This window comes from Grus americana, chromosome 1 (genome assembly GCF_028858705.1).
Source record: "Grus americana isolate bGruAme1 chromosome 1, bGruAme1.mat, whole genome shotgun sequence".
NCBI lineage: Eukaryota > Metazoa > Chordata > Aves > Gruiformes > Gruidae > Grus > Grus americana.
Window position 1 is genome coordinate 212,188,196 of NC_072852.1, and position 22,926 is coordinate 212,211,121.

The 22,926-nt window shown below is 38.8% G+C and overlaps 1 protein-coding gene across 25 annotated transcripts in view; it reads right to left on the reverse strand.

Moving 5' to 3' along the window:
• Positions 1-22,926, reverse strand: part of DLG2 (discs large MAGUK scaffold protein 2) — a 1,065,252-nt gene that overhangs the window by 458,371 nt on the left and 583,955 nt on the right. For 2 of the 25 annotated variants that reach the window (XM_054813801.1, XM_054813787.1), the window contains exon 1: positions 2,073-2,551. The exons of 21 other annotated variants lie outside the window; for them this stretch is intronic. In XM_054813801.1, the coding sequence (XP_054669776.1) occupies positions 2,073-2,390 (318 nt within the window). In that variant the 5' untranslated portion in view covers positions 2,391-2,551. Of the gene's footprint in view, positions 1-2,072; positions 2,554-22,926 lie in introns of those variants that run through there. 2 more of the 25 variants (XM_054813798.1, XM_054813792.1) reach the window with 2 other exon arrangements.

The following is a 22,926-nucleotide window of genomic DNA, read 5'->3' on the forward strand; positions in this document are numbered from 1 at the left end:
AGTCCACATAGCCCTCAAAAATCATCACTAACTTCAACTTGTATCCCCAAAGTAAGGGCCCTTATTAAGGGCAGCTCTGTAATGTTTTCCCCTATTGCATCTATGCAATATCTCTGATAAAATGATTATCTAAGGGTATGTACGTACAATATACATACACACATAGATATACACACACTCTTTCCTTTCTGCCCATAGCCTGCACAATGCTTACTTTGCCCAGGGAAAAAAAGATAAGATTATTATTTGAAACAAACTCTCTCACAACTCTGTGACATAAAACCCACCAAGTATTTGCCAAAGTAAGTACATCAATCCATCCCCAGACACAGAACATCGGTTTGATTGATGGTAGATTGATTGATTATAGGCAGAACCCAAGAAAGGGATTTTCCTAAACAGAATAAGGTAGTTGGCATTAAGAGCGTGCAGTAAAGAAAGTTTACAGTGCAGAGTTCAAAATTAAATATAAGAAAGTACACACACCTGAACAATTTCACATTTTCTAAACACACGTGGATGTGATTACAAAGGCATTGAAAATACTGAAGTAACTTTGCAATGAATCTGTAACTTAGATACTGAAGTAGTCTTAGAAGTGGCCTTTAATTTTATTTTCTTTTGAAATCACTCCTTCATTTTCTCCTTATAAATTCTATACATTTGAAAATCAAGAAACTCTTTCCTTTGCAGTATTTTTTTCCTTCAAAGCTGTTTCCAAAACAAAAATCTTCAGAGCTTAAGAAAATTTTTAAAGTTTTTTATAATTAAAATTAGAACAAAGTCTAGTTCTATGTTTTATATATTATTTTAACGTTGGCTTTATTCTGGCATAAACAGTCATATCTGCTTTGTATATGACAGAAAAGGTAAAACATATACTGTAGTCACATGCAACATTTTGGTCACTCCAAAATATATCAGAAAGCTTAGTTTTTCCACTTTATAATAAATTTGAGGCAAAAAAATAAAGCTTTTTATATATAGCAATCACTTTCAGTCAACAGAGCATCACTTTTTTAGACCACAGGACAAGATAAAGTACAGATACAGTGTCTGACAATCCTTTGCCTTATTGCTTTTCTGTTCGGTGAAAATATATTAAAACCATTTCCATCAAAGAATTGATTTAATCTCTAGAGAGGGTGCACATGTTCAATGGGGCTAAGGCTAGTGGAACTCCAGTGTATGCTATTTCAGTAAGTAAACATATATCTCAAAAACCTATTTCAACATTAAATTCTGCTTTTTTCGGGTGAAATTAGGACAAAAGGATTTGATGTTGACATCACACAAAGCTTTTGAATGAGCTTAAAGGTTTCTAAGGGAGAGATGAAAACATGCATCAGTGGAGGAAGTGTTAATGCTTTTTAATATTAACCGTCATATGAGTGTCACTGTGATTTCTGTTTCACAGTGCTGGGTTATCTGGTGTGTAATCATTCGCAGTTTAATTGCTTACAGGTATCTGTACACATCCTAGACCCTGGCTGGTTTCTATTTTAATATACACTGCCTTGCCATTACATAAAAAACCTCTAGATCTGTGAAAGCTAAAGAGCTATTTCATATTTATTAAAGATTTCAATTACATTTGAAGCTCAAAAGAGGAAAAACAGGTCACATTTTCTCTTATTAATAAATGTGAAACATAAACCACCCTCCCCTCATGTTCTCTATTTAAAATATCCTTATTAACTTACTTCATGCGATATTAGAAAACACACTGTTTACAGAAGCAGGCAAAATCCATTACATGGGGGGGGGGCGGATAAACACATTGTTTCTTTACACAACGCAACGCAACAAAAAGTCTGTCGAACCTGGAGGTAGAAGCCAAAACATTTTAACAAGAAAACCATTCCAAGAGGACCCCACCATTTCCACAGGCCACAGAGAATCAATATTCAAACAACAGACATTACCAACCGACAGCTCGCCCTTGCGTATCATTTTTCTAGAAGAAAACACAAATCAAGACACAGCACGAAAAGTTGCCGACACCACCAAACCTCACTTTCTTTCCCTGGAGCATCCTTCTAAGTCGCTCGGAGAGTGAAGAATTGGCTCACCTGCACCGGGGGGGCGCAGCCGTGGGCACAGGCGCACTCTGAGCACCACTCCCCCGCGCTGCCCTGTGGCTTGGCTGGGGGTTTATAGGGGCTCCTCCGCACAGCGTCCCACAGAGGGACAAACTTGCTCCTGCTCTGGCTGGCACCCCCCGGTCCCCAAGAGGGAAGCGCCTGAGAGCTATACTGGAGCCCCGGAGGATGCTGGTGCCAACGACAGGCGCAGCGGGCATCCCTCGCTACGGGAGGCACGTTCCTGCCGCCGTCCGACCCCTCAGACCCCCTGCCGCAGCTGTGCTGCTTGGGAAGGTGTGCGTCCATGGCGCACCCACGGCTCCTTTTGGCCGGTTTGCACGAAAACACTTCTCCTCCCAGACGTGAGGTCCTTCGCCGGGGCCTCTCCAGCCCCCTTGGCAGCAGCTAGCGGCAGGGCATGGCGGGAGCGGGGCGCAGCACGAGCTGCTGGCCGGCAGCTCCGTGTCAATACCGGACTCCACTCGCGCAGCGACTTGACAGCATCCCCGCTGCAGGCAGAAGCAATCAATGCTCTGTGTGGCTGGGACGCCCGCCTGCATCCCTTTCTGGATGACAGACCACAGGAGAAACCAAACCAAACGAAACCAAAACCCACTCTTGCGCTTTTCAGGAAGATTTAATCTTTTTTCTAGCTGACCCTGACACAACTTGCAGGCACCCTGCTGAAGCAGATTTATACGTCCGAGCTTTACAGGCAAAGTGCTTTCTTGTGGAAATCGCATCTAGACAAACCACTGAAAAAGATACCCCTCTGCCAATGATCAAAACAGACGAGGGAGTGTTTTGTTTTGTTTTTTTTTTCCCCTGCATGCCTGAAAAGACCTTGTCAACAAAATTGCATCAGAAGATGCAAATGACAAGTGCAAGAAGAATGTTATCTGCCCTGAGTGCTAAACCCTAGCGTAAACTTTGGGGTGTACTAATGTACATAAACGTCATGGGAAGAGAGCGAGAGGCTGATTTCAAAAAGAAAGTCACTTAGAAAAGACCTATGCAACGAATTAACAAATCTTCAGCAGCTTATATATACAAATGTGAATATATTTATTTGTGCATAAGGCCTTCAAGATTATGATTGATATATCATTTGCTCCTCTTCTCCCTGTACAAATTCGTTGGTGCTTGTCAATAACCTTCTGTACAGAGTTTTCTGTAAATCCCCTCCTGGGTTTTTCTTACTAATACAATCTCTTTTCCTTAAATTTTCCCACAATCTTTATTTGCAAGTATTTTCTTTTCCTTCTTCTCATAGAAGTGACAGGGGTGTAAAATGTATGAAATCTGGGCTGAGCCTTTCCAGCATCTAAAGAGATTCAGGGATATAATCCAGTCTCAGGCGACTAAGTTTTTAGCCCCTTAAGACTCAGTGGATCTTGGCCTCCTATATATCTACATTTTTGGAGGATTTTTCTCTTTCTTTTACCCTAAGCCCGCCTAAGGTACTTTTAACCATAGAAAATAACCAATTGATTTTTAAAAGCAAACACAGGACTGTGTGACAGAATCCTTTTATGTCTATTGGTGTTCAACTAGGGTTTAAATACACAAAAATTAAACAGGATTTATAAGTGATATGCATAGTTTTACCATTCCAAAGAATAAAGCAAATTTACATTTAAAGATTTCAAAGACAAAGAGACAACTATGACTATCTGAAAATATACTTTCGGATGAGATAACTGAATTTTTACAAATGCTTTGGTGCGATAAGACTTGATTCAGTTATTTAATTCCTCCTAAATTACTAACCTAAAATTCCTCAAAGCTTAGACACTGCTGAAATACATAACGATACAACCTGGCAGAAATTCTTAATGAGAAATTATGGCAATGCTCTAACAGTGGAGAAAATGTTTTGACAACACCGTAATTCAAATCGTTGCACGTGAAACATCAGTTTTAACTGTATTTTCCTTCAAGGTGCTTGTTCCGAACTATACAACAATCCTGTTATAATGCAAAGTTTATTCAGAACTTTGCTGAAAAGCCAAAATCATACACCTGGCTGTGTCCTCTCACGTAACGAGTGCCCAACTGCAAGGGCTCTCACAGCTTTGCATACAGTTAAGGTCACTTCATGATTGAAAAACAAATATTAACGCACTTCTGAATTGCAAGGGTCGATGCAGAAGCCAGAACTTAAAAATCTGAGCTAAGGGAGTCTCCGAGGTAATCATTGCTACATGTAAAGTCAATGTAAAAATACATAAGACTGAATCAATGTTTTTGCAGTTTTACTCAAGCGTAAGAAGTGAAGGTGTGTGAGCTGCCCCAAAAGCTGCTCTCCTCTAGTGCCCAAGGGTAACTCAGCCCTGAGCACCTAAAAACTTGTCTACCAGAAGATAATCCAAATCATTACTGTATCATTTCCAGCAGGACTACCTCTGTGTAAAAAATAATATATATATTACCATTAATTGATCTTATAAATCATGTATGAAGTAATAACATACTTATTTATATATCGTATATATATGTATTTAAAGAGAAAACTGTAACAGGGCCAAATTCAGATTTCATTTCTTCATCATAGACCTATATTAGCAGTGTCCATCAGCTTAAGAGCATCCTTTTTTTGGTCACATAGCAAGCTACCCAGTTCGCTCCAGAATATTTTGATGCTATTGCAGCTTTTTCATATGCCAGTCAGGAAAAAAAAAAAAAAAAAAGTTCCATCATGTCTTTCAATGCTATTTAGAGAAATCTGGCTAATTGTAGAAGTCAAAAAAAAAGTTCACATATAAATTTTAAAAAGGCTACTCAAAAAAAGATATTACAAAAAAAAAAAAAAAAATCAGGGCAAGCAACAGCTACAACATGGCTGGGGAGTGGAAAGCATCTACACATTCTGTGACCAGACACATCTCTGCACTAATAATATTGGGTAAAGCCACCTGTACCAGAGCACAACCCGCCAGGGTCCTACATTTTAAAGCAGGAGGTGACCTTTCAGCAACCTCACTGCACCCCAGCCAGAACAACGCAGAACTGCAATGCCATCCTCTTGACTGTAACATTTATTCGTACGCTGCTAAAGCGCTATATTTGAAATGGCCTCTTATCAGAATGTGGAAAAAGTTTTATTTCAAAAGAATTTGACACCGCTGAACTTGCTCTGAACCTACCTGACTTTTCTAGGCTATTTCATACTTAGAAAATCCGTAAAGAAAAAAAATCCTATTAATAAATTATTTAACTGTCCACATTTTTTTTTAAAGTTTGTCACTTCCTATGTGAGACAAAAGCAGTTAACTATGGGATGTGTATGTGCAACTAATTGCTAGACAACACGGTAAGATGGATTCAAAAGATAATGCAATTTCATCAGCTGTAATTGAGCCATTGTATTCAACAGGATGGCACACACTCCTGGATGAACTTGGATTAACACATGGCTCAGATCCACATGCCCAACTATCATCCTAATTTGATAATAACCGGTGCACAAAGCAAAACTGAATATTGCACAGTACACTGTGTGAACTGTGTTTGACCTGATACTGTTATGGAAAAATCTCACTAATTTTCTTTTTAAAATATTAAGTAGGCATGACAAAATGGAGCAAATAGATTTAGCTGATATTCTACCAGCACAAATAACTGTAACTGGATTACAGTAATGTTGGACATACACCAAAAATAAACGCTAAGAAGAGTTTGCTTCAGGCAAAAATGTGCATATGGGAAGCAAAAAGTGCATAAGGGAAACAAAAATTATTAATAGAGTTCTGAAAGGGAAGCTAGAAGCATGGGTGAATATGATTTAGATGTAGTAACAGATTTTTCCCTCCAACCAAGAATGCGATGTTGTGTAACCATAAAAAAAATACAGAATGAAGGAAGAGTAATAAACAGGGAGTGGACCACCTTATTTAGTGGTCCTAAAATTTCTACAAATATTTTTCTGGAAAGAAAAATAATGAGAACAATTATTAATATGATAGCAAGACTACTGAAATAAGTGAAATGCAATTTCTTTGCAACAATATTTTTTTGTTTGTTTGTTTAGTGAAAAGCAATTATGCTTGTACAGAAAAAATAGTCTTAGCGGTGACATAGGCTAGAAGGAATGGTTGTGATTAGTCCAAGATTAGGCCAGGAGCCAAGTGATCTGGCACAACTCATTGCTATTGCAGAGTACCTAGGAAATCTTGGGCAAATCGCTTGATTTCCATGACTATCCTACATGTAAAATGAAAAAAATTGCTTCATTTAATGAAACCAGAACATAAGGGATGGGGAAGGACACATCTGAAATAAAACAGCTCAGCTTCTGTTTCAGGCCTGCCTACTCCTCCCTTCCTCCAAGCGTGCAAGATGAGAGAGGCATTAAGGACTACAACACCAAAACATAAAACAGTAAAAGAGGAAAAATATAATAAAAGTTGGTTATTTAAAAATTCCACCATTAAGGAAATGTCATTGGAAATCTGTCAATGGTCTTTAAGAGTAATATTTTGTTTACTTTAAAAAGTTGTAAGATCCCCATATCCTTTAAACAAAAGGATTAATCTCAGGCTTTGAAGTTTTATACAAAAATATCAGCACAGCACTATCTGAGACACGGCTCCCTGTGCAACGTATCTGCCTGTATGATCAAGGGGATGTTCTTTTGATTTTTACAAGAGGGTAGAAAAGCATAAGGAGTTACAAATGCAAACATACCCCTTCTCAGTGTTAGCTGCATGTCCTAGGGTTAACATAAGGACAATAATTTAGAAATCAAGATACAATGAAAAAGAAAAATGACAAGCATTTGGAAGGGAACTATGTCAACAGAAGAAAACAACCCTCAGCTGGGAATATTAAGTCAAAGTCAATCATGTCAAAGCTGGTGGAGAACAGAGCAGCAGGTTTACCAATTTCACATCCAAATGAATCAAAGAATCATAAAATTGCAGTGGAAAGACTGAAATACAAAAGCATTTCCATGCCGATACAGAAATATCCCTTAAAGGACCTGCTATTTTCAGGTAGAGATGTGTAATAGTTTGTGGAATTCTCTCCTCTGGAGAATCATGTGCACTTTACTTAAGTGCTTTAGTTCACCTTAAACTAGATTTATATAAAGCCATTAGGCAAAATAACTTAGATGGAACTGCAAAAAGATTCACAGATTCACAGACTGGTAGAGGTTGGAAGGGACCTCTGGAGATCAACTGGTCCAACCCCCCTGCTAGAGCAGGATCACCTACAGCAGGTTGCACAGGATGGCATCCAGGTGGATTTTGAATATCTCCAGAGAAGGAGACTCCACAGCCTCTCTGGGCAGCCTGTTCCAGTGCTCGGTCACCCTCAGAGTGAAGAAGTTTTTCCTCATATTGAGATGGAACCTCCCATATTCCACTTTGTGCCCATTGCCCCTTGTCCTGTCACTGGGCACCACAGAGAAGAGTCTGGCCCCTTCCTCTTGACATCCACCCTTGAGATATTTGTAAGTGTTGATGAGATCCCCTCTCAGTCTTCTCTTCTCCAGGCTAAACAGCCCCAGCTCTCTCAGCCTTTCCTCATATGAGAGATGCTCCAGTCCCTTAATCATCTTTCTAGCCCTCCACTGGACTCTCTCCAGTAGTTCCCTGTCTTCCTTGAACTGGGGAGCCCAGAACTGGACACAATAACTGGACACAATATTCCAGATGTGGCCTGACCAGGGCAGAGTAGAGGGGGAGGACAACCTCCTTTGACCTGCTGGCCACGGTCTTCTTAATGGACCCCAGGATACCACTGGCCACCTTGGCCACGAGGGCGTATTGCTGGCTCATGGAGAGCTTGTTGGCCACCAGGACTCCCAGGCCCTTCTCTGCAGAGCTGCTTCCCAGCAGGTCAACCCCTGACCTGTACTGGTACCAGGGGTTGTTCTTCTTGAGGTGCAGGACCCTACGTTGGCCTTATTGAATTTCATTTGGTTCCTCTTGGCCCAACTCTCCAGCCTACCCAGGTCTCGCTGAATGGCAGCACAGCCTTCTGGTGTGTCGGCCACTCCTCGCAGTTTAGTATCATCAGCAAATTTGCTGAGGGTACACTCTGTCCCCTCATCCAGGTCATTGATGAATATTTTGAACAAGACCAGACCAAGCACTGACCCTCGGGGCACACCACTAGATACCGGCCTCCAACTAGACTCTGCACCGCTTATCACAGAACCCTGTTTAGAAAAGATAGATCAAATGCAGAGGGTAGAAAGGACAGCAAGGGTTGCTGCAACCATCATTTACACTATGTGGGAAATACTGATGCCTCTTTTCTACAAGCTATTGAGGACAAAGAAGGTCAGGTTCAAGACTTTCCGAAAATACTTAAATATAACCTTGAACTTCCACCCACTATCATGAGAAAAAATCCTTTGCTTGAGTACCTTTGGCCAGGTAGTTTGTGACAAGTACTGCTGAGTCCAAGAATTTTAACCCTTTTAATAACCCTTTAGTTTACAGAGTCTGATACTAGCACTTTGGCAAATTTAAGACAGCTTCTTTAACACCTGATTCTGCCTTTCCAATTTTTTAGGGATTGCATTTCAGAACTTCACTATCAGCCAGTTTCCTAGTGGAAAGCAAGTATCCAAGTGGAGCAACACTCCAACACTGTTTTGCACATAATAAAAAGGATATAAAGAAATGTTCATGGCTAATAGTTACTTACGATTCATATCCCCAAGTTCAGTTTCGTGAAGATATCCAGTACCTTAAACTATTCTTATTTGTCTCTCTGTTAAATTAGGAATAAACCAGCATGTTATTCACTATGGGTTATTTATGATTTTGAAAGAGAAATTCATCTGCGGTGGGTCTCCATTCAGGTAGTAACCTAAGCAGTGGAAGTATACCATAAATACGCAGGAGATAGCCATAGAATAAATTAATCCGGAGTTTTATTACAGAGTCACATTGCATAAAGATGTATGCACTGCATGCATTGCATAAAGAAAGAGGACAATAAAACCAAGCTAAAATTTTTGCAGGAGTATATTTTTATTCCAGTGCTGGCAATCCACATAGCAAATAAAGAATGCCAGTTAGCCAACTCGGGCAGTCTTTTTAGGTGTAGTGCCTGTTACAGCATCCTCTTTCCAACTGATTGCTTCCCATTAAAGTTATTTTGAAAGAACTTCACGCAAATTTATTAGCAGACAATGAGAAATTGTTTCTTCCCTATGAAGCTATTTGTGTTCTGTTCATAATACACAACATCTTTAAAGAGTTTGGCACAGTTCTGGCACTGTCTTATTATGGGCCAGTTGTAAGCTTTCACTGCAGATGAATGGAAAGCAGAGAGATGTGATCACATAGCACAGCCAAAAAAAGACAAGGTTTATAGCGTACATTACCAAGAGCTGAAGTTACTAAGCTCCTTCTTCATCCCTTGGAAAATAACAACTTTTTTTAAGTGACTAACATAACTTTCACAACAAAAACAAAGCCATTTGACTGGAACATAAGTGATTCAATATTAAAAGAATAATGAAAATCCATCTTGTTTCTCTAGAATCCATACCTGGACAGCCCTGAGATTTCATTTCAGTTGAAAACAACGTCTAAAAAGATTTCCTAAACAGAAATATCCTAGTGTGTTTTTGTAAAGGAGTTACATACAGGTCCGTGTGTGGTGTATTTATATGACAAGGATGGTACATGAGTCAAGAAAAGAAGATATAGAAGCAAGATGAACCCTTGAAGGCTTTATGCTGAAAAGAACTTTACCTATAGACGCAGACTCTCTAGACATAAGAAGTTTGTATATATTTTGGATATTTTTTCATAATATCTGTCTGCATTACCTCAAAGGGAATAAACAATCTATTGGCATTATTTGGAGCACTTATAACATTACACCGTATCTGCACCAAGTGACCTCAAGGACTTGGACCAATTGCTGTTTGCTTTGATACAGCTAGAAATTATTGAGCTTGATGCAGGGCTGACAGGGTAAAATTCTAAAGTCTGTGTTATACAGTGGGTCAAACCAGAGATTCACAATAATCTTGCTAGCACTGCACATATGAATGAAACCAAACTAATGTCTAAGATAAAAAGTAGTTTCTCTGTGGATGTAAAGGCAGCCTTCTGTTCATAGCTATTTTAAGATTCCACTTGGGTTTAGGAAGAGAAGACAAAATTTAATATGCTTCCTGGAATTACACTTTGGAGAAAGATCTCCAGGATGTAGCAGGTGAGGGACCAGCCACGTGCCTGAGCCATCTACAACTGTTGTTGGTTACAGCAAGGAAACACGGTGATACAGGAGAGCACTTTTCTTCCTTTAGCTTGGGAGGATGATTTTTATTTTTTAAAAAACCATCCAGGAAAGTAAACCCTCAGTAACAGAACACATGACTTCTCTTGGAACCACTTGCTATCTTAGGAAAACGATCTGGACTATATAACAGGATTACGTGGAAAGCACATTACCTTGTGAAGGAAATAGAGAAGTTGTATATTGTCAAGTAGCAAATTACATTTAGATAATTCAAACAAGTCTGGCCTGTTTCTCCTTTTGGTAGAAATCTCTGACATTTTGCTTTTCTAATGTGTGATGGTAAACAGGATTGGAAGAACAACGGCCTGAAGAGATGAGCAGCCTCAAACTGAAGCCACAACAACCTTTCGATTTCATAGAACTACAGTCTACATTCCTATAGGAGACATCAGAGCAAATCAAACAACAGTTGAGGAGTCAAATACTGAAAAGTAGGAAATGACATGTATTGCGAGATTTTTTTGTGAGATTTTTGTTTTCCTTTGCATCATTTACTGAAACAAATTCCAACATTTAACTAGAAAAGTTGCTTTTCAAATAGCTCTTGCTCTGAGAAACATTTGTCTGATTTACTTCCTATCTCCTTGTTTTCATCAAATTATTTCTATTCTCTAATTTTATTTTAAATCATTCTTTATCTCTGTCAGTAATCATTACTTTCAAATGAAAAGATCACTATAGCTCCCATGATTTGTTAGTCTGTTTATCCAGTGTGTCAGCTAGTCCCGTGTAAATCACATCTTCCATCCTATAAGCATTTTACTGTTTTTTCTTTAAAATTTATCCAATCTAAAGTGGATTACACCTTTGCAGCTTTATGTGATAGCTAGCTGTTAGTAACAGGTTAGTGACCAGAATCCTATGAAAAAAACCTCAAAAATGCACAGCCCCCTGGATATCGATAAAACAAGTTTATAAAAACAGGCCGCATACTTGGGCAGTCCTTGCAAGACATTTTTTGTGAAGACTAAGAGTCAATCACTTCACACCTATGGGCTGGTCAGCTGAGTCAGTAGTTTCTTCTGCAACTTCACAGTTAGCTGTAGTTCAGGTTAATTCATCTATTTTTGCATTATCATCCAATTCTTTTGCCTTTCCAGATTTCTTACATGTTAAGCAATCATAAAACCAGAACAGAACAGAACTGTTCATCTTCTACAGATTACTGTATTTTTCTTCAGATACATTTTTCTGAACTTTGTCAAAGTTTTTAAAAACACAATTACATGGTATGGATATGTTTTCTTTCTGCACACACTCGGTTACTCTTCCAGGGGATTACAACAATCTTTTGACAAAGCCTTCCCTTTTGAATAGCTGTGTTGACTCTTCCTTTGTGAGAATGCATTGTTTTTTCAACCATTTCAGGCAGTGTAAAGACAGACTTCCTGCTCCATGATTCTCTGAATCATCTTTAAAATCTATTTTAAGAAAGTTGCATTTTTCATCTTCCATTCTTGTATTTCCAAAAGCATCTGAAGCAATAGGATATCCATTGTTTTAGCATTTTGATAATTTTGATTTTCAGTTCCTTCCTGGGCTAAAGCCACATGGTCCCAGCAGTGTGCAACTGTTAATTTAATCAAATTCCTCTTTTATGGCACTTTGATTTTAGCCAGTTTCCCTGACTTCTTCCCTGTAGAGAAAAAACTAAAACAACATTTCTGTACAGTGGAAAATGAAGCAAATAGCTAATTAAATTTTTAAATAATTTTGTCTTTTTTCAGCAGCCTTTTTTTTTTTTAATTTGGTCATCTATTAGCCCCGCCCAGTGATGCTTTGAGAAGCTAACTGCTTCTGATGTGCTTAAAAAAATACTGATTTTTTTCTCCATTAAAACTTTTAGCAGGCATTACCATAGTTATATATTTGTCATATTTTATGGACATATAATATATTTCTTGCTTAGAAATAATACTAGCTTATTGTAATAAAATATTTTACTCTTTTAGCAAACTAAACTATCTTCTTGATTTGTATGAATTTTATTTTTTGAACTTTAATATTTCTGTGATTTTCCCCCAACTCTTACAAGGATATTTATCACATTATTATCTCTACATCACATCTAGGGTCTATATATTGGTCAGGACTAAGTCAAGAGAGACATTGTGCAATTTTCTCATTATTTTACATCACTTGTTGCACCTAAAAACACCACCTCTTTATCATTAAATGTCTTTAATGTAATGCCATACTGTGCTATAGAATTTCTCACCCCATTTTGATACACATTAACTACTTTGTGTTGTTTGCTTTTACTAACATTAAATTATATCATTCCTATGAAGATTACAGCAATATCCCATGGATTTTCTTCTTTCCACTAAGTTTCTTAGAGGTATAATGCACTAACGTCTTCATTTACATGAAGGATTCCAGTTTATCCATATAAATAATTTATATGTGCATTGTACTTGAATTCCATAAACAGAATAAATTACTTGTCTCAAAAAAGACCAAGTAAAGATATGGAAATAAATATGGTAAACAATTAAATACAGATGAAAATAAATGTTCCTCTAAAATGCATTGTTAACTCATGGAACTCATTGTCTGTATATAAAACAAAAACTAAGTTTGCAGTTTTGGTACAAGCTATGGTTATAGTTCTTTTATAACGTATATATAATTATACTCCAGGACACAAAAATAAGTAAATAAATAGCCTAATAGCTAGATAAATAAACAAACAAACAAATAAATATTTACTGGATAGTCCTAAGATAAATAACAGTGCAGATAACTCTGGAAGAGTGGACTACACTTTTCCTGAATTTCTGTCTCCCCACCACCAAGCACAGAGCATTAGTCTTTATTAAACAGCTAATCTGAAATTAGACAAAGAAAACTTCACACAAATGTGAATATATTTTTAACTAGTTCAGAGTAAAACATGAAGTCACGTTCATCTACCACTTCAATCAAGCATAATTTTGCTCCCTCATGACTAATGACTGATTAGTCAATTGCTTTTATGCCAAAATAACTATTTATAAATAGGTTCTTAAATAGATATAATGATTGCAAAACATTGGAACAGGAAAAAGGGAGCATATATCAACAACAGCATTCCAGATTTCTTTCAGTCCATGTATATATTGACTTGTGAAGGCAATACAGCAAGTTTAGAGAGAGTTCAATGAAAATTTGTCATTGAGGAGAAAAAGGAAATAATTACTTGAAATCTCTAATATTTAGTGCTTCTCAGAACATATTTTGGAATAGTGAATCTGAGCAGATAGTGTTATTTGCAAAGATACTTCCCCAGCTGTTTTCTTTGTTATTTAAATTCTCTAGAAAGAGAGCTATTGAACTTAAAATTGGAGATGGACAAGAAAGGTTTCTCCAGGTACACCAGCAACACAAGGGAGACAAAGAAAAATGTGGGGACATAGTGACAAACACACAGAAAAGTCTTCATTGTGAAGTGACTTCGTTTTGTCAATGTTTATAGGCAATGTCTGCTCTCCAGCATCCCTAGTCTCTACAATGAGTCCAGGGTTGGAAGTGCTACCTACAATGCAGGAATATGAAGCTAGAGAGCACTTAAGTAAACTGGATGCACTCAGGTCCATGGAACTGGATGGGATGCTTTCAAAAGTGCTTAGGAAGCTTGTGAAAATTGTAGTGAGAACTCTCTCATCTTTGAAAGGCTGTGGTGTCAGAAGTCCTGATAACTGAAGAATACAAACATCACATTCATCTTCAAGAAGGGCAAGGGGATCTGGGGAACTACAGGCTGGTCGTCTTAATATCAGTCCACGGAGAGTTTATAGAGCAAATAAAAATAAAAGTTCACAGTTCACAAATTGGAGGGAGTTGTTCATCCACTGATAAGCCTGGCTGCCATTCATAGGAATCTTGACAGAATGGAGAAATACACTGACAAAAACTGCATGAAGTTCAAGGAAGGCAATGTGAAGTCTGGCAGCTTGGGAGGAATAATCCCGTGCAACAGAACTAGTTGGGGACTGGCTGGCTGGGAGAAGGCTTATAGACATGGACAAGTTGAAGAGGAGTCAGCAGTGTTCCCTTACAGCAATGAAGGTAAAACATATACTGGTCTGCAGTAGTAGGAGTGTAGAAAGAACGTCAAGGAAAGTGATTCTTCACTTCCACTGAGTATTATGAGAGCACATCTGAACTACTGTGTCTGTTTTGGGCTACCCAGTAAAAGAGAGAGATGAACAAACTCAAGTGACTCATCAAGATGGTCAGGGGGCTGGAGCACATGATGTATATGGACAGGATAAGAAAGCTATTTTCAGGCCAGGAGAGGGGCAGAGGGGCAAATCTAGGTGACCCTCTTCTTAAATGGATGTTTACAGAGAAGCCAGAGCCAACCCCTTTTCAGAGCTGTGCAGCAGAAAGCAACGGCCAATTAACACAGGCTGCAGCAAAGGAAATGTGATTAGATGTCAGGAAAAAAAAAATATCATGAAGGTGATCAAGCACAGGAACAGGTTACCCAGAATATAAACCCCACTAATGCTTATACAAGTGTTGCAAATGCTTGCTTTGCTCAACCGATGTTCCCTAGTATAGAGCACATCTTTTGATGTTTGACTGGTCCATCAGTCTTTAGTGCCTCTGCTTGAGACACCCAACAAGTATAAACCACATTAGAAAGTTACCTTAATGTAAATTAAGCTATTTTTTTTGATACAAGTGGCAATTGTTTCATATTTCCAAAGACAACTAGTTGGCAAGAGTCAACTCAGCCCTGTTTACCTCATTCTCCCCTTCCAACTATTTTTTTAAAAATACTGATTGTAGATCTTGGCAGGTGAAGACAAACTATTTCAGTCTGGAAAAATCATGCTGTGGAACTGCCAACAAGCTGAAAGAATGTGAGAAAACTGAAGAAACTATTAAAAAATCCAAAATAAATCAGCCTCATATGAATTATCTGAGGACATTCAACATGGCAAAAGAGGACGCTAGTTTGCATTAAACACTAATAGTATGTTCTCTTTTAGAAAAAAAAAAATTTTGTCAACATCTTTTGAAAGCTGTTAGTAGATTGTTAGGGGATTAGATTTTCAAAGTTTGTTGACAAAGTATTTGTTTCACAGAGTGAAAGATGTATGAAAGTTTGATTGCATATCTTTTGTCTTCTAAATCCTTTATTCTTTGTGGGGTCATTTCCAAGACAATGTACCTATAAACAACAATCTGAAGACAGGCCCTGAGGGCACTATGAGGCCTCACTGTCCCTGCCCACCTCCCCAGGGTCTCCCCCCACCCCAGCCACAGCCCAGGACCCCGTTTCATCCCAGCCTGGGGCCATCAGTACCTGTTTGAGGGTGGTGAAACTGGGCCTGGCTGTGATGCCCTGTCCTGCTGGTCCCCCAGCTCCTGTCCTCCAGCAAGCCACTGGTCCACCCAATGTCCTGACATGCAGTTGTATTAATATGGATCTTTTCTGTGTGTCCATGTTCATGGTCCACAGATTTAAGGAATCAGGGTATGAAATGCACAAATACAGTCCCTGGAGAACCTGCTCCCATGTGTTCTGTGGTATTTGAGGACATACGCACATACTTTTTTGTTACAAATTTTGTTTGTATTACAAGTTGAAAGTAACTAGTGCAGATTTAGAAAATATTCAGATATTTTTATCTCCTCACAGCCAAATAATTTACAAAACTTTCATAGGCATAAAATCATTTATGTATAGCTGGAATTTTGGCAGCAAAATTCAAACCCCAATTATCTACATAAAGCCATGCAAATAACTTCTCTATTGAATGTCTTCTATGACCTTCACTCATCTTCATTATTTTTCTCTTCTAAGACATTCAAGATTCACTTTTCTCTGGACAGAAGGCTTTTGTAAAGATCTGTAAGCAGTGTTTTGCCAATATATCTGCATTTGCCATCCAAAAGCAATCTACCCGCTCAATTAAAACAGAGCTTCATACTAAATCAATATTAGAAGTTAATATTTTGCTCTTACTGAAATAAGCAGCCTTCTGCTTCAACTAACACAAAACACACACCATGACTCAGATTGTATTTGAATTACCTGTTCAAAAAGGAAAGCAAAATAAAAGCTATCTTTACGAAAATACTGGAAGTATGACCTCATTTTCCACAACAGTTCATGTATTGAGACACTCACCCAAGACAAGGTTGCCATGGAGTCTAACAGAGAGTCTTGAACTTACTCTAGACATGACTCAACAGATTTATGTTGACCTAAACCCAAGTCTTTGCACTCTTCAGAGTATTTCAGTTCAGGATCCTACTCAAGTTGTCCAGCACAACCAGATGATCCCAGCCAACAGCAATGAGACCCTCTGTGCTAGGATGCCTGTTCCCAAAGAGCAGTGGAGAGAGCACAGCCAAAAAAGGATGATCACACCATGAGCAGGCAAACCGTGACAGTGCAGGGTGTCTTGCCTGAGCTCATCTCAGCCTAAGCTGATTTTAGCTTTTTTAAGAGTGATAGTGTTTCCCTTGCAACATACTTACTGCCTGAACTTGATCTAGCTTCATTTTGGCTGATAACAAGTGGTTATTCAGTATGAATTGAATTGTCTATGACTCTAAAATAAAATGTGGCATGGGAGAATGCAGATAAAGGATGACACCGGAGCTCTCAGAAGCAGAAGGCTGCTTATTTCAGTAAAAGCAATATATTAACTTCTAGTATTGATTTATGTTCTCTTGTAAATACTAATCCTAAAAAAAATATGAAAAAATAAAAAAAAATGCTCAAACCAAGACTTAATGATCCCGATCACTTCTAAAGTTGAAGACACTTTGCATTGATTGCTCCCATTCTCAAACACACACCTTCCAGAATCTGACTTCTACCCTAATCACTTTCCAAAAAGATAGACTGAAAGTTGTTTCATGTTCCTCCTTTCTCTAAGCATCGAAATGCAGACAAATAAATACTGCAGGATACATTTCAGTTTTGACAGAAACAAAAGAACAAGACAAATTCCCAGTAATCATTGTGTTGTTTCATCATTACAGACTTTTTTTTTTTATTGCCACCACAGAACATCCAGAATCTATTATACTACTTTAAGTATAACATATAAAGTTAATTCCATAAATCTCTAGTACAAGAGATGATTGGGCACATATCTTGGCTTTCCATGTGTGTATGTGGACAGGTGACTGGCAATCAATATACAGGGTGTGTCATGTTTTCTTGAACCTCTCCCTGTGCGAGGAACTGAGCCACCTACAGAATCTTTTCCAGATTAAAAACCATTCAGCAAAATCTACTGAAGTTAGTAAATTGTTCAAGGGCAATCAAAAATATGTTTTGTGGTAGCCTCACTAGTTGCCAAACAAATAAAACATTCTCAGCACCAGTTGAGCTGCTGTGCTTTTCTGTTTTACTCCTGTCAGCAACCCAAGGACAGTGCGTACACTTTTGTGTAGACCCAGTTCACAGAATCACTCAATGGTTGAGGTGGGAAGGAACCAGCGCTAAGCCGAGGGGAAGGATCACCCCCCTCAACGTGCTGGCAACGCTCTGCCTAACGCAGCCCAGGAGGCTGTTGGCCTCCTCTGCTGCAAGGGCTGGTTCATGGTCAACTTGGTGCTTACTGGGACCACCAGTTCCTTCTCTGCAAAGCTGCTTTCCAGTAAATTCATGAAAGGCACTCACCTCCCATGTAGTTACTTGAAGAAATTCATTGCAGACCTCTGCCGTCAGTGTGGATCCAGAATGAGAACAAGAAATGGCAGTGTAGGCCTCTGCTGAGTGATTAGGGTATTCATCTCTCGAGGGCAGGAACTGGGGGCCAGTGTAGCTTAAAGTATTACCTTATAAATCCCATTTGCAGTGTTCAAATCTCTTTGCTTTCACTATCATACACGTGGAAAACTGTGAAACCGTGAACTGACAAGTCTGGAGCACTGCACAATGGCGTATATCAGGATGCATGGAAGAATTTTGATAGTAGGACCTTAACAACAGTTTTCGTTTGTCAGAAAAAGAGGTTAGGAAGAGAACCTTCACAAGTGGCCTAGAGGGCTCAACATAAAGCAGTGGGCTCAAACACAGCAAACGGGTGAGTAAATAGCACATGGATTTTGTCTGGGATTGTGATATTTTAATGGAACTACCCTGTAAGAAAAGTGTTTACCACTTCTTTTTCTCATAAAAGTTGTCAACTTGCCTGTAAAATGTAAATATATCATAGCATTCATAAGGCATCACCTCAGACCCAATTTAGCCTCAATCCTGAAAGGCAATTAATTTAATCTCATTTTTAAATCTGCAAGCTTGGTGAGACATTAAAGCCCACTTATCCAATTTATAATAAGCAAAACTCATTCAATGAGGAAAAGCGTCTATTTTCTTGAGTTTGTAACTCTAACCTTATCTCAGAAACAGCTGAATGACACCGTAACCTGAACAAAGCTGGACACTGAACAATGCACTGAACTATACCTTAGCACGTATGCACCACACTGGGTACAACTAAGGAGAAGCTATAGGGACTTAAAGGTGCCTCTCCCTCCCCATGTGCAAATAAACATCATATTTAAACAGTCAAAAGCAGTTCAGAATCTGGTCTTTAGTATTTCCATCTTCATTACAGTCACATTTCTGCTTCTAGAGCCAGATCTCATCAGATTCTAAATCATTCTGATTATGGTAATTTCCATATTTTACAAGACCTTTTGCAATTCTGTAGTTATTGATGTTAACTACAAAAAGAATAATCTTCAGTTTCTCCAGTAATGAACCACTGAGTTATCCCACGATATTATGTCCCTAGACCCTGAGGGTGACTTTGAAAAGAATGTTAGTTATCTCTAATGGAGATATGTAAACAGATGTTATATTTGCCATCTGATTAAGCTTTTCAGAATGATCATTAAAGTCACTTACCCATATGGAACATCATATGTACCTACTGTTTAACTGGGCAAAGCACATTCCTTGCTCTGAAGAAAATATATGAGCCGTGATAGCTAAGGAAAGACTAGGAATCCAAACTTTATTTTCTCCATTCTCCTCTGGAAATAAATTAAGGTTATCTGAATGAAACTGTTTTCAAGACGTCTATCTCATCTGCACCAGCACACAGAGTGTATGCAGATAATCAAGAAGATCTGACAGTTAACTAAATCATTCCCGTGACTGCTGGCTTTGACCCCCCTCTTCTGCCAAAGTGTTTCTATGTTCCACCGGGGAAGCCATTTAAAACAACATTATCACATGTGGTCATTGCATATGCCTAATTTTCTCGCTATTCAATTTGAAAGCATTGGGTGTAATTTGCAGCAAGACCAAAAAAGCCAAAAAAACCCACAGCTGATGTCAACATGAATTTTCTTATTTACTTCATGGGCTTTATAAGGCTGAGCAAATCCTGAGTTATCAAGCGTGGATAAATCAAGCATCCAAGATTAGTGGGAAGGTGGGTTTAGATTTTAGGTTTGGTTTGGGTGTTTGTTTGTTTTTTCTTATTTCTCCATGCCCTAGTTTGCCCTAGAATTTCCCCTGTCCCTTACTGCTTCCCAGCTGCATTGCCCTCACCCTTTCTTTCCCAGAACCCATCCAGATGGATTCCTGTCACCACTAATGCCCAGCTTCTAAGCTCCTCAGACTCAAAACGTAGCTGTGTTAACACAGCGCCGTTCCCAGGATAATACAGTCTGTTTCTCAGTTTGGCTTATTATTCCGGAGCATAAAAAAGAAAGACGCCGTGTTTTCAGTTCCAGTGCACAAACTCCTCCAAGGATGGAGCAGTTGTTACAGTGAAAGGCTGACTTCATCTTGGAGTTAATCAGCCTTAATCCCTGGGAAAACAGTACCCATGTACTTTGGTTAGCAGGAGGAGCAGTAAGAACCTGCAGCACATGCAAGAAAAATTAGCTCTTTGAAGACTCAATTATTATCTCTAGCAAATATATAGAGAGCCTGCGTGAACTCTCGATTGTAACTCAGCCAAATTTGTTTGCATTTTCAGAAGTCATCTGGCTCTTCTAGTAGTGCTGGAATATCAGGAATACAGAAAAGAATTCCAGGCTTAGTTAGTTATTTTTGAAAATGGATAATGTCTTTTCACTCCTTAAAATGGCTAAATCATTCTGGCTAAAACAAAGGATCAGATTGATTAGCCTGACACACAGAAACAGGACATGGAAAATTTTAGTTTAACATGAAACTTTGTCAAAGTTACAAATTGAAAAGTGGTCATATAGTCAGAATCAAGTAATTCTGATAATAGTAGGTGTTACCAGTTCTGCATACCACACTCAGTTGTGATAGCTATGACAGAATAATTACAGTGACTTTCTCCTGTTAAATACCTTTGTTTTGTACTAAATCTCTAATTCACCCTAATCAAACTTTTTCCTTGACATACACTTATAATAAATGTTTCCTATGTAAAATACATCATTCGTTTGTTGCAGCATCAGTAATATAAACAGAAATGTTGACTTTTTTCTCAATCCACTTGATTCGGATTCCCAGAGAGCGTGCTGCATCGGGGCAGGTTCCTCTGTCCTCCTCGCGGCTGCTCCGGCTGGCTCTGTTCTCCTCCACCTTTCTCTCCTTCACTCTCCTATCAGCTCCTTCCAGCCTCCATTCCTCAGGTTTCTGATTACAGTCCCATTCCCCTGGCTCAGGCATCTTGACACTCACATCTTATCCCGTTTCTGCTATTATAACTATTTCTGTCATAAGAGAAAGCCATTTCCCAAGCCTCCTTCTTGCTCACTTTTAGATAATATTGCAGATACTGAGAAATACATTATCTTACCTTCACCAAGAGATTCTCTAATGAAACCTAAGTTAGTGCTTCTGTTACGAGATGCTTTGGCATCCGAATGAGGGTTGATAAACTTATTAAAAGGAAGATATGCTAGCCAAGACACTTTTAAACACAGCTTGGATGGTGCTGTAAAGGGGAAACCAGCCACCAGTCACCAGTGTATCTATGCCTGGATCTAGCAAATTCATGTTAATTAATTTTTGTACTTCATTAAAGAAACTAGGATTTGCAATTTAATAGGCCTTGGATTTTCCTTCCCATCTTTGTCCTGTAGCAGTCCAGAGTCTAAGTATCTTAATGACAGTATGCAACCAGCTAACACAGAATTTCATTTATTATACTCATGTTGATACTAAAGGAATGAGATAAAGTGCATAATAATAAAACCAGCAAATAAATAAACAGGGGCAAGATGTGAAACACATTACTTTTTTAGAACCCTTAAAATATTTTATAACTTTTTTTTCAAGGATACCTTCTAATATGGACAAAGGATGGTTACCATTAAATACACATTATCTATCAACACGTGACGTTTGTCTTTGACGAGAATGGTGATGATATAACGCAATCTAAAATAAACAGACAAGTCTGTGTTGTTGTAACTGGTACACTTGACTGACGATAATTTTTACCCCCACTGAATATTCGTAATGACAACATCAGATTTTATTGTGCTGTTAGTAACTAATAAAAACAATAAACATGGGAATATGAGTTTCCAAACAAAAAGCTGTTTCATTTAGTGAGTCTGTACTGGCAAAGTCTCTGCAGTAGTAGGTGTTAAGAGCTGAACTTCAGCAAATACAGAATGAAGCAAGAGACGAAAGTCTGTGCTGTGCCTCCAAGAGCTTGCCTACATCGCACAGGCATCACTGAAAGGAGCTAACGCTCAGACCTGGAGCAGGATCACTGTCTGGCACTAGCTCCCTGTGTTATTCTGCCCTGAGTGCCTCTGTGCCCCCAGTTAAACCCCACTGCCAAGGGGAAGCTGCGGAAAGGCACTGGGAAGGTGGCACGAAGTTGTTCATGCAAGGAGCCAAGCAGGCCGCGACTTTGGGCCGTTTCCCAGGTCTTTGAGATGTAATCCGTAACTCTCAGCCTGGGGCGTAGCTTCAGTCAAATTTAGTCGTTCTCATGCCAGAGTCCTTGCTACAGGAAAAGCTGTGCAACTTGCAGCAATATCCCTGCCTGCCTATGGGCAGCGACGGTGCGTGTAATGCCTGCGGCCCCCAGCCATGCTCTGCGTGTGATAACACACTTTAACGCACCCGTCTCTCCAGCAGCCCCGCTTTAAGCGCGAGTCCTTGTGCCAGCATTTGCAAGCATCCCCATCACTATGATCTCACAAAGTTCCTAGCTTGGTGAAATCTCGTCCCCCCCAACAAGTGATGTGGAGTTTTGTATAGGTAAAATCAAGCAATTCTGGTAGTCGTAGGTGTTATCAGTTCTATGGTTTTTATCAGCCCTTTGTTTTTCTAAAGTTCTGAGGATTACTTGTCAACCCAGAATCAGGGGCTACAGAATCCAAATGGAAAATCTCATCTACTGCACTTGTAGTACACAAATTTATTTTCCCCATGATATCAAGCAAGCTTTCTACACAAAAGAAATTTAAGAGTACTTTGAAGTCCAGACTTCTGAAATTAAGTTTTTTTCCTTGCTAACAGCTAACACCTGATGTGAAAACCATTTTTAAATTCTTTGATCCCAGTCAATGAATTATGGCAGATTATTAAGAAGAGTTCTACTTACACAAAGTGCATTTACATTTAAATTAACCTTATTTAAATACAACTTTGATT